We start from the raw sequence: 12,794 nt of genomic DNA on the forward strand, positions 1-12,794 counted from the left end.
TATCAGCAGCCTGGGCCTGGCTACTGGAAGTTCCCAATCGTGCAGTGGATTGTGAGATATGTGAAAGGGGCAAATAAATATTGGTGAATTATTGAAAGCAAAAAGTTAAGAAATACTAGAGATGTAAGGGTTTAGCTGAAAAAAAAGAGGCTGAAAAGGTGAACAAGGGCCCTAAGTGACATCCTACATGTTTAAAAGTAGACGACCTTTCGATTTCATAAAATCAGTAAAATTTAGTTCCTTCTGAAATTTGGTCATTGTGATATCTGTTAATTTTTGTAATATCTAAAAAAAAAACAACAATGTGTATGAAATTGCTCGCTTTGCGCAGTCAGGCAGACAGAGGAAGTCCGTGCGTGTGTGCATGCGCAGGTTTACCTTTGAGCGTGCACTGACAGTTCCATCATTCTGTCGCTAAACGAACAGCTGATCACACCGAGGTGCTCGCTGAGCGCTGATATTTATTAGTTTGGTCCTGCGTTTCCTTTCCTTCATATATAACAGAACGTCTTTTCTTCTCGCTTTCCGTTTCGGTCTTTCACGTTTCATTCACACACTCACGTCCTTCATTTTTCTCTCCTGTTTCAAATTTGGATCCTACAATGCCTTGCACGAATAGGGAAAGTCTACTACGTGATGTATGATGTAGTATCTTGTATTGGGTCATGGTGAAGCAGGAAAAAATAGCGGAGAATTTAGGGCCACGTTTTTTTTTTTAAAATAATAAAATTGGAAGTCTGTGATTCGAATTGAGTAGCTTTCGGTCCGCTAAACAAAAATAACTGGGTGTCAGGGAAAATTCTTTATATGACCTACACTTGAAAAATCTGAAAGGCGGTCTAGCTTTAACTTTAAAACTGAATTCTTTTGGAGCCCCCTGGTGGCTCAGAGGTGTTAAGTGACTACGTATACTGCTGAGAATGAGAAACGGCCCTGGTCCTGTTTTTTTTTCTGCAGGACCACAGCTATAATGTTGGTGGACCCTGAGGGAGCTCTGGTATCCATCGATCCCACCATGCCCACCAACTCACCCAAGTAACTCAATTTTTTTACCACGTTACATACCACATCATAATTTCTAAACCTTCTGAGAACTAATTATTTCACATCATTTCTTCTCATACAGTTCCTTATATAAAGTTGTTCCGCTATCCACCGGCCAGCTGGGAGGTAACATATAAAACATACTGTACTTCCCAACACTGTTATGACTCTTTCGATCTGTACCAGTGACATTTACGATGACTGATGACTGTTTCCTCAGAGTACATTGTACAGATAATTTAGCTTAGCATGTGATTTACAGTCTGTATGCTTCCCTGCACAGAGAAAGAAGACATGTTTCAGAATGTGTTATCGCAGGTGGCAGAGCAGTTCAGCAGGTAATGCCAGTGTTTGTTTTCCCAGAGACCGAAGTGACACTCTTTAGCATTTCAGATGCAGTGTGCTTGGGCTATGTGTCTGAAAAGAGTTTTTCTTCTTCAGGGCCTTCAAGATCAATGAGCTGAAAACTGAAGTGACCAATAGGCTGGCTATGTTGGAGAAGAGAGTGGAGCGTATGTCTTCTACGCATACTTGACGCATCTATATATAAGTATGATGTCGTTCTTTGTGATATTTACATCTGACTTTTGCTCTTTTTTCCACCTAGTGGAGGGCCTGAAGGTTGTGGAGATTGAAAAGTGCAAGAACGACTTAAAGAAGCTGAGAGATGAGATGACTTCCAGAGGAGGAGGAAGGTAAGCAGTTGGAGAGCAAATCAAACTATGTATATACTGTATATATAAACATGAAATTCACTCAGTCAACCCAAATGTTTCGTAAATCAGTAGCTACGCATTGTATCAGTAGCTCTCTAACACCACCTTTTTCTCCATTAGAGTGAATTGTCCGTGTAAGTACAACTTCTCGGACGATGGAAAGAAATTAACTCCTCGACGTGATGTGCCCAGCTATCCAAAGGTTCTCTGAACAAAATGTTTTGAATGACTCATTCACTGAGAAAGAAAAAAAAATCTATCCTCACACCATTTATTTTCTTTCACCTCAGTACACACTCTCTCAGGAGACGATCGAAGCTCTGAAGAAGCCAACCTTTGACGTCTGGCATTGGGAGCATAATGAAGTAAGTCTGTCTCTGAGGAATGTAAACATTTAGACATGGCAAAGTCAGATTTCTTTGTCACGATGCACCTTTGTGTTTTGCAATTTGATCGTGGTTTGATTTTGTTTTGTGTTTCAGATGCTCAGTTGCTTGGAATATATGTACCATGACTTAGGCTTGGTAAAGGAATTCAACATGAACCCCATTACTCTCAAACGTTGGTTGGTAAGAGGAAGATTTTAAGCCAGCTGTTTGACCCGGTTACAATTCTAGTTATGGCTATGAATGTGAATTTACAGGCATGTAAGTGTAAAGACTCCATTATGAGCTTACGTTTACATTTTCCCAGCTTGCTATTCAAGAGAATTACCGTAGCAATCCGTTCCATAACTTCCGCCATTGCTTCTGTGTGAGCCAGATGATGTATGGCATGATTCACTTGTGCAACCTTCAGGTGAGAACCTTCTTGATTACTAAAGGCGTGACAGCTGCCCTGTGATACAAGCACATAAATATGTTTCATGTGTGTGCATGCATGGGTGTTTTCGGTCAACAGGAAAAGCTCACACTGACAGACTTGGGCATTTTAATGACTGCTGCAGTATGTCACGACTTGGACCATCCTGGCTACAATAACACGTATTTAATTTGAAATTAATTTCAAACTCATAATTCTTACATTGCTATATATGAATACAACAAGTTGGTGGAGGGTGAGCAATTTTTTTTTTTTAATGTTCTTTCAGCTACCAGATAAATGCACGTACTGAGCTAGCTGTACGTTACAATGATATCTCACCTCTGGAGAACCACCACTGTGCTGTGGCCTTTCAGATTCTCGCTTTGCCCGAGTGTAACATCTTTGCCAATGTGGACCCCGAAGCCTTTAAACAGATCCGTCAGGTTGGTCCAGGAAGGCATGAGTTTCTAACTTCTAAAACGCTACAAGAGAACCTTTAAATTATTGATTTAAATAAGGAGGTGTATAATATACTGTACAGTTGTAATATAACCGTTTAACCTTTGACCCTACAGGCGATCATCACACTGATTTTGGCTACTGACATGGCCAGGCATGGTGAGATCCTCGACTCTTTCAAGCACAAAGTGGACAATTTTGACTTCACCAATGAGGAACATGTAACATGTGTACGTACTCAATTCCACAGAGTGTACAGTACATTCACGCCAACAGCAATGGGCCACATTCAGAGTTGGTGAATTAAATCAGTCATTTAAGTCCAGGTTGAAAAAAAAATAATCAGTATTGAGACTTAAGCTAAATATATAACTTGATTGATTGCAAGAAAGTCAATTCAGATTACAGAAATTATTCTTTTTAGAACTTTTGAGGCACTAGTTGTTGTTTCAGTTCTATGTAGATAACAGTTATTAAAACCATGGTGCAATAGAATATGCATTATTTTCTATTATTATACATACAGGCCACTTTTTCCATGGAATAAAAACGTGTTCTATTCCCTTCTAGCAGATTTATTGATGCCATGCAATATTGTTATCATATCCCTTATCCTCCATATATTACGCCACTCTCCCCAATGGAGAATGAGCGTGCAATATTGTTATAATATCGCACGTTGTCAAGACAACATGACGTCACACATTGGAGCTCATGCAAAGATCCGATGGCAAAACTTTTCTGCTGTGCATGCACACAATCGTTTCTTTGTCAGCCAGAACAGACAGAAGATCCAGTGCTAGGTTTAAGCACTAAATAAATAAACTGAAAATTGAAACTAAAGATGCGCTGAACACCCGAAAGGCTACCAAAATTTCAGTATATATTCTTCACGTATATTTACAAGAGAAAAACATACCAACGGACACCAAAAAACTGGAAAAGAGACACATCGGAGATGTAAAACTATGTAAAAAAAGATTCAGCACAAGCAAGTGACTGACAGTTTGTACACAAACATGGCCGTGAGGTTTACTTCATTAAAAGCATTAGATTTAGAGAGAATTTTGAAAAAGAAAGATGCGCTGAACACCTGAAAGGCTACCCAAACTTCATTGGATATTCTTTAATCTTCCATATTAAATATATGGAAAAACTGGAAAAGAGACACGTCAGAGATGTAAAACTTCCATGCTAGCGAGTGACTGTGACAATTTTGTACACAAACATGGCTGCAAGGTTTGCTTCATTAAAAGCTGAAGATTTAAAGCAGAAGATATATTGTGAAAGAAAAAGACGCGCTGAACACCCAAAAGCGTGCCATATTGTTATAATTTTGTTATAATATTGAACATTGTCAGGACAACATGACGTCGCATGTCAGAGTTCACAAACAAACATGGCCGCAAGGTTTGCTTCATTAAAAGCGGAAGATTTTGAGAGAATTTTGGCTGCCAGGTCACTCCGTTGTGTGTCATTGTCGATGTTGATTTTAAAAGTAACTAAGTAAATTACATCAGGAAATGAATATTTAAGTCTGAGTGAAAAATACTGTAGTGAGTATGCGTGGAAGAAGAGTCTTGGGACAGAAATCTTAGTTTCTCAGTCGTTAACCTGTGCTACTGATGAACATTACAGCAGCTGGAAGGTGACTTCACTGGCACGTTGATGAACCCTACACCGGCTGTAGGTGACTTCACTGCCGTGCTGATGAACCCTACACTGGCTGTAGGTGACTTCACTGCCGCGCTGATGAACCCTACACTGGCTGTAGGTGACTTCACTGCCATGTTGATGAACCTGACACCAGCTGTAGGTGACTTCACTGCCACTCTAATGAACCCGACACCGGCTGTAGGTGACTTCACTGCCATGTTGATGAACCTTACACCAGCTGTAGGTGACTTCACTGCCATGTTGATGAACCCTACACTGGCTGTAGGTGACTTCACTGCCACGTTGATGAACCCTACACTGGCTGTAGGTGACTTCACTGCCACGTTGATGAACCTTACACCAGCTGTAGGTGACTTCACTGCCGCTCTAATGAACCCGACACCGGTTGTAGGTGACTTCACTGCCACGTTGATGAACCCTACACCAGCTGTAGGTGACTTCACTGCCGCTCTAATGAACCCGACACCGGTTGTAGGTGACTTCACTGCCACGTTGATGAACCCTACACCGGCTGTAGGTGACTTCACTGCCGCGCTGATGAACCCTACACCGGCTGTAGGTGACTTCACTGCCACGTTGATGAACCCTACACCGGCTGTAGGTGACTTCACTGCCATGTTAATGAACCTTACACCAGCTGTAGGTGACTTCACTGCCGCTCTAATGAACCCGACACCGGTTGTAGGTGACTTCACTGCTGCACTAATAAACCTTACACCAGCTGTAGGAGACTTCACTGCCGCTCTAATGAACCCGACACTGGCTGTAGGTGACTTCACTACCGCTCTAATGAACCCTACACTGGCTGTAGGAGACTTCACTGCCACGCTAATGAACCCTACACTGGCTGTAGGAGACTTCACTGCCACGCTAATGAACCCTACACTGGCTGTAGGAGACTTCACTGCCACGCTAATGAACCCTACACTGGCTGTAGGAGACTTCACTGCCACGCTAATGAACCCTACACTGGCTGTAGGTGACTTCACTGATGCTAATGAACCCTACACTGGCTGTAGGTGACTTCACTGCCACTCTAATGAACCCGACACTGGCTGTAGGAGACTTCACTGATGTGCTAATGAACCTTACAGTGGCTGTAGGCGACTTCACTGCCGCTCTAATGAACCCTACACCGGCTGTCGGTGACCTCACTGCCGCTCTAATGAACCCTACCCCGGCTGTACGTGACTTCACTGCCGTGCTACTGAACCCTGTAGGTGACTTCATTGCCACGCTAATGGAAGAGAGGCAGGGTACACCCTGGACAAGTCACCAGATCATCACAGGGCTGACACACAAAGACAAACAACCTTTCACACTCACAATTAGCCTAACCTGCATGTCTTTGGACTGTGGGGGGAGCACCTGGAGGAAACCCATGCAGACACAGGGAGAACATGCAAACTCCACACAGAAAGGCCCCTGTCGGCCACTGGGCTCGAACTCAGAACCTTCTTGCTGTGAGGCGACAGTGCTAACCACTACAGCACCGTGCCACCCTTGCACCAAAATATATCAAATAGAAAGGTGATATAATACAATTTGTCAGACAGTGGTGCAAGATTTAATTCAGCTCCTCAAGAGGGACATTGGCCCCTTGTCTGAGTAAATACTCTGCAGGTTTTTAACAGCGGAACTGAGACACACTTGTTGGGGTCCAATTCTGTCCAACTGTTAAAGCAGTGACGAGATAATAGACAATTCTGAGCTGAATACTACAGACACAATGTCAGTTTTAGTTTCTTATAATGCATGCTGAACTAAAGTCCGAATATGGCCCAATGTGATGAGTGCCTTTTTTGTCTTTCTTGCATGGCAGTTGATGAAAGGTACAGATCTGATTACCCAGTCCACAAAAGTCCTCTTTGTTTCTCCCTTGTGTGTGTGAATGTAGCTGAAGATGGTCCTGATCAAATGCTGTGACATTTCTAATGAAGTCAGGCCCACAGAAGTTGCCGAACCATGGGTAGACTGTCTTCTGGAGGAGTACTTCATGCAGGTCAGCACAGTCTGCTCTCCTGCACTCTGCGCTACATTAATCAGTTGAGTTGCTCTGCACATAGACTTACACACATGCATATTTCTGCTCAGAGTGACAGAGAGAAATCTGAGGGTCTACCTGTCGCTCCGTTCATGGACAGAGACAAAGTGACCAAGCCCACAGCTCAGATTGGCTTCATTAAGTTTGTCCTCATCCCCATGTTTGAAACTGTGATGAAGGTATGGACCAATTCCTTGCTGGTGTACGTTCGACTCAGATAAGACACACCTACTGGTAATATTTAGCAGTCAACATATATGGCACAGCTGAATGTTTGATACTTTGGTATTCTAGGAATGAGAGCATGGCTCTCCTGACTCTATGTTTCATGTGTGTTTAGCTGTTCCCACAGATTGAGGAGATCATGGTACAACCTCTGAGAGACTCACGAGATCATTATGAGGAGCTCAAGCAGATTGATGATGCCATGACTGAGGTAGACTCTCCACTGCACACTCCATTTATATATACTGTATACACACACACACACACACACAGTGGTGCTTGAAAGTTTGTGAACCCTTTAGAATTTTCTATATTTCTGCATAAATATGACCTAAAACATCATCAGATTTTGGGCGGCACGGTGGTGTAGTGGTTAGCGCTGTCGCCTCACAGCAAGAAGGTCCGGGTTCGAGCCCCGGGGCCGGCGAGGGCCTTTCTGTGTGGAGTTTGCATGTTCTCCCCGTGTCCGCGTGGGTTTCCTCCGGGTGCTCCGGTTTCCCCCACAGTCCAAAGACATGTAGGTTAGGTTAACTGGTGACTCTAAATTGACCGTAGGTGTGAATGTGAGTGTGAATGGTTGTCTGTGTCTATGTGTCAGCCCTGTGATGACCTGGCGACTTGTCCAGGGTGTACCCCGCCTTTCGCCCGTAGTCAGCTGGGATAGGCTCCAGCTTGCCTGCGACCCTGTAGAAGGATAAAGCGGCTAGAGATAATGAGATGAGATGAGACATCATCAGATTTTCACACAAGTCATAAAAGTAGATAAAGAGAACCCAGTTAAACAAATGAGACAAAAATATTTTACTCGGTCATTTATTTATTGAGGAAAACGATCCAATATTACATGTCTGTGAGTAGCAAAAGTATGTGAACCTCTAGGATTAGCAGTTAATTTGAAGGTGAAATTAGAGTCAGGTGTTTTCAATCAATGGAATGACAATCAGGTGTGAGTGGGCACCCTGTTTTATTTAAAGAACAGGGATCTATCAAAGTCTTCATAACATGTTTGTGGAAGTGTATCATGGCACGAACAAAGGAGATTTCTGAGGACCTCAGAAAAAGCGTTGTTGATGCTCATCAGGCTGGAAAAGGTTACAAAACCATCTTGAAAGAGTTTGGACTCCACCAATCCACAGTCAGACAGATTGTGTACAAATGGAGGAAATTCAAGACCATTGTTACCCTCCCCAGGAGTGGTCGACCAACAAATATCACTCCAAGAGCAAGGCTTGCAATAGTTGGCAAGGTCACAAAGGACCCCAGGGTAACTTCTAAGCAACTGAAGGCCTCTCTCACATTGGCTAATGTTCATGAGTTCATCATCAGGAGAACACTGAACAACAATGGTGTGCATGGCAGGGTTGCAAAGAGAAAGCCACTGCTCTCCAAAAAGAACATTGCTGCTCGTCTGCAGTTTGCTAAAGATCACGTGGACAAGCCAGAAGGCGATTGGAAAATTGTTTTTTTGGACGGATGAGACAAAAATAGAACTTTTTGGTTTAAATGAGAAGCGTTATGTTTGGAGAAAGGAAAGCACTGCATTCCAACATAAGAACCTTATCCCATCTGTGAAACATGGTGGTGGTAGTATCATGGTTTGGGCCTGTTTTGCTGCATCTGGGCCAGGACGGCTTGCCATCATTGATGGAACAATGAATTCTGAATTATACCAGCGAATTCTAAAGGAAAATGTCAGGACATCTGTCCATGAACTGAATCTCAAGAGAAGGTGGGTCATGCAGCAAGACAACGACCCTAAGCACACAAGTCATTCTACCAAAGAATGGTTAAAGAAGAATAAAGTTAATGTTTTGGAATGGCCAAGTCAAACCTTAATCCAATCGAAATGTTGTGGAAGGACCTGAAGCGAGCAGTTCATGTGAGGAAACCCACCAACATCCCAGAGTTGAAGCTGTTCTGTACGGAGGAATGGGCTAAAATTCCTCCAAGCCGGTGTGCAGGACTGATCAACAGTTACCGCAAACGTTTAGTTGCAGTTATTGCTGCACAAGGGGGTCACACCAGATACTGAAAGCAAAGGTTCACATACTTTTGCCACTCACAGATATGCAATATTGGATCATTTTCCTCAATAAATAAATGACCAAGTATAATATTTTTATCTCATTTGTTTAACTGGGTTCTCTTTATCTACTTTTAGGACTTGTGTGAAAATCTGATGATGTTTTAGGTCATATTTATGCAGAAATATAGAAAATTCTAAAGGGTTCACAAACTTTCAAGCACCACTATACAAAGTCAAAGTTCTAACAAAAAAATGTTCCAGTTCCAAAAAGCCTGAACAACAACCCAACTTATTTCCAGGCTATATACAGGTTGACAGTTCAACTTTAAAGTTACTTTTGGTAGTATTGTTTGCATCAGCTCTGACATGTGATGTCATGTTGTCTTGACAACCATGCAATATCGTAAACCATATTCAGTGCTCATTCTCCATTGGGTAGAGTGACCTAATACATGTAGGATAAGCGATATGCTCATAATATTGCATGCTATCAAGTCACATCAATGAAATCCGCTAGAAGGGAATAGAGCACATGTTTTTATTCCATCGAAAAAGTGTCCTGTATGTACTGTATAATAATTCCTGATATTTCATTCCGATGACGTCACTCTCAGTGTTTTCCCGCTGACTAGACACGCGATGTCAAGATGGCGAACTGGTTCAAAATTTTAATTCTTTTAATTAACTTGCTTGCTTTTGTGGATGTGTCCATATAATATAAAGAACATTATACGATGGTGCAAACATATGAAGTTTATCTTCTCGTGTTGAATATATTCACCACTCGAAGATAAAATTCATATCTTTGCAAAACCGTGTAATATACTCTATTTATCTCACCTTTGCTTACAACAAGCCATGAATTTCTGGCTGGTCGTCACTAGAAAGTGCTATTTAGATGCCATTTTGCTCAGCACGTGCTAACATAAAAGTGTGTTTTTTTTTTGTTCAATGAGGCACAGAAGAAAAAAACAGAAAATATGTCATTAGGAGGAAAGAAGAAATAAGCCTTGGGGCGAGCTCAGTGATACTGTGTAAGTAGATTTGTGTGCTGAGTGCTTTTCGCTTCCTCTCTTGCCAAGCTCTCAGGCAAGCAGCACTCAAAATGCTTAGCATATACGTACTATTAAATAAAGCTTCACCTTGTGACAGCATCCTGCTTTGCGAATAACAGAAGAAGGAAAAATTGTATATTGTTCCTCTAATTATAACCAACTTCCTGCTGTGACAAAGTGAGCAAGCTGACGTAAACACTGATCTGTTCCTGACTCCTGCGATGGCTCTTTTTCTAAACTAGCCGGTTCCACTTCTCTGCTTCAGCTTCACTAACACTTCACCATGCTCGCCTCCTTTTCCTAAGGGCTGGCTGTTGGCCATTGTGCCAATCGTCAGAGCACGCTGCAGAGCTGAATTACCTGTCAGAACAAGGTTGTCTTACTCTATATTATTATTTTTATGTTTTCCCCAGGGATCTTGCTTTCTGGCCCGCTTCCACAGAATGCCGGTCTAAGGCTTTGATAAGATGCTTCACTCAAAGGTCTTCCCTGAAGCTGCGGTGGTGTTCGAACTGGTTTCTCACCAAAGAGATATATGAACTATTCAGGCTTGTTGAACCCAGGACAAGGGTTCTCTCAACATAGCTGCAAACAGATAGACTGGTACCCTGTTGGTCCGCTAGATCGTTCTCTTCTTCCTTTTTTTCTTCTGTCTTAAGCTTTTCAGCGTTGCAGTGTTGCACTGGGACGTCTGTTCAAGGTTACAAAGAGCATTTATTACGTTGTCTGAAATCACTGAAGTTGATCGAGTCCAATGGAGCAACTACGGAGCAGTGTAATAACACCTAACGATATCTTCTGTATTTTAACTTAATTTTAATAGTAATTGCAGAAAAGAATCCATCACGGTGTTTCATATAAATTCATATAAATGAGTGTCGGAATAAAATAAATCAACAAAAAGGCATTGGGTGGTAATGCACAATCTTTCTCATTATGATGCATGAGTTGGAAATTGAGTTGTGTGATTTGCATTTACATTGTACTACACTTGTTTAACATCCAAACTGTACTCTGTATTCATCATCTATTTTTCCTGCAACATTAGTTACTGTTGATAATTTTTTTTTTTTTAATGACTACATTGGGTAGCACAATAAAGTCTCGTTAATGAATTTTTCCTTCAGCTCTACTTGAGTAAGGCTGTCCCTTTGTTCATATACTCATTGATGAAGGCTCATCCAAATGATTCTCCACTGTTGGCTTGATCAATGGATCGCTTCAGTGTTGGCCCGAACTCATGACTAACTCGCTCTGGGGTTCCTGCTGCAAAACCTATAAGAGACCCAAACTTTATGTGGGCTGTATTTACTGGGCCATCATGAACCAGTGTTAATCTCACCTCCTTTCTTGGGTCTTTATCCATCCAACCCAACCAAATCCCCTCTAATTTGAGCGCAATCATTATAAAACTTCAGAATAATTCAGAACAAATATTAAAGACAAGGGTGCCATGGTGCTGTAGTGGTTAGCACTGTTGCCTCAGAGCAAGAAGGTTCTGGGTTCGAGCCTAGCGGCCGACGGGGGCATTTCCGTGTGGAGTTTGCATGTTCTCCCCATGTCTGTGTGGGTTTCCTCCGGGTGCTCTGGTTTCCCCCACAGTCCAAAGACATGCAGGTTAGGTTAAAACAGGACGGCCTTAGGCTGAGGTGCCCTTGAGTGAGGCACCTGGCCCCCAACTGCTCCCCAGGCAGGCGATGTTGGCATGCCACTGCTCTGGGTATGTGTGTGTGCTCATTGCTCACATGTGTGTTCACTCCTTCAGATGGGTTAAATGCAGAGAGGAATTTCACATAAAGCTGTTGTTGTTCTTCTTAAAACCATCATGAATAACAAGCAGACACATATGGCAGCATTTTTCAGATTTCAAAACAAATGCAAAATTCATACATTAATTGCATTTTCTTATGATTGCACATAATTTGAGACACAATTTAAAAGTAGACAGCCTTTCGTTTTCATAAAACTGGTGAAATCTAGTTCCCTCTGAAATTTAGTCATTGTGATATATGTTTATTTCTGTAATATCTAAAAAATATATATATCAGGACATTCTGTGACTGGGAAGTTATTTAATTTGAGGGGATTCCTGAGCAAATAATGTGCATGAAATCGCTTGCTTCGCACAGTCAAGCAGACAGAGGAAGTCCGGTGTGCACATGAGCATGTTTATCCTTCAGCATCGTCTTCTTCTTCTTTTGGGTTTTACGGCAGCTGGCATCCAATGTTGCATTACTGCCATCTACAGGTTTACCTTTGAGCGTGCACTGACAGTTCCATCATTCTGTCGCTAAACGAACAGCTGATTACTCCAAGGTGCTTGCTGACCATCGATATTTATTAGTTTGGTCCTGCATTTCCTTTCCTTCGTATATAACATAACGTCTTTTCTTCTCACTTTCCGTTACTGTAGTCGGTCTTTCACGTTTCATTCGCACACTCACGTCCTCCATTTTTCTCTCCTGTTTCAAATTTGTATCCCAAATTGCCTTGCATGAACAGGGAAAGCCCACCACGTGATGCAAGACATAGTATCTTGAATTGGGTCATGGTGAAGCAGGAAAAAATAGCGGAGAATTTCAGTAATTTTTCTATTAAGAAAAACTAATAAAATTGGAAGTCTGTGATTCGAATTCAGTAGCTTTCGGCCCACTAAAGAAAAATAATTGGGTGTCAGGGAAAATTATTTTTATGACCTAAACCTGAAAAATCTGAAAGTCAGTCTAGCTTTAAAGCTACAGTGT

The 12,794-nt window shown here is 42.0% G+C and overlaps 1 protein-coding gene across 1 annotated transcript; it reads left to right on the forward strand.

Moving 5' to 3' along the window:
* Positions 1–1,476: 1,476 nt before the first annotated feature.
* pde9ac (phosphodiesterase 9ac) lies at positions 1,477–11,000 on the forward strand. The gene is made up of 14 exons (XM_060898054.1): positions 1,477–1,556; positions 1,652–1,739; positions 1,881–1,962; positions 2,051–2,125; positions 2,243–2,329; positions 2,454–2,558; positions 2,661–2,743; positions 2,851–3,007; positions 3,140–3,253; positions 6,598–6,702; positions 6,795–6,923; positions 7,085–7,180; positions 9,958–10,029; positions 10,464–11,000. The coding sequence occupies exons 1-13, from the start codon at positions 1,535–1,537 to the stop codon at positions 10,000–10,002; spliced, it is 1,188 nt and encodes a 395-aa protein (XP_060754037.1). The 5' UTR covers positions 1,477–1,534; the 3' UTR covers positions 10,003–10,029; positions 10,464–11,000.
* Positions 11,001–12,794: the final 1,794 nt, after the last annotated feature.

This window comes from Neoarius graeffei, chromosome 17 (assembly GCF_027579695.1).
Source record: "Neoarius graeffei isolate fNeoGra1 chromosome 17, fNeoGra1.pri, whole genome shotgun sequence".
Taxonomy (NCBI): Eukaryota; Metazoa; Chordata; class Actinopteri; order Siluriformes; family Ariidae; genus Neoarius; species Neoarius graeffei.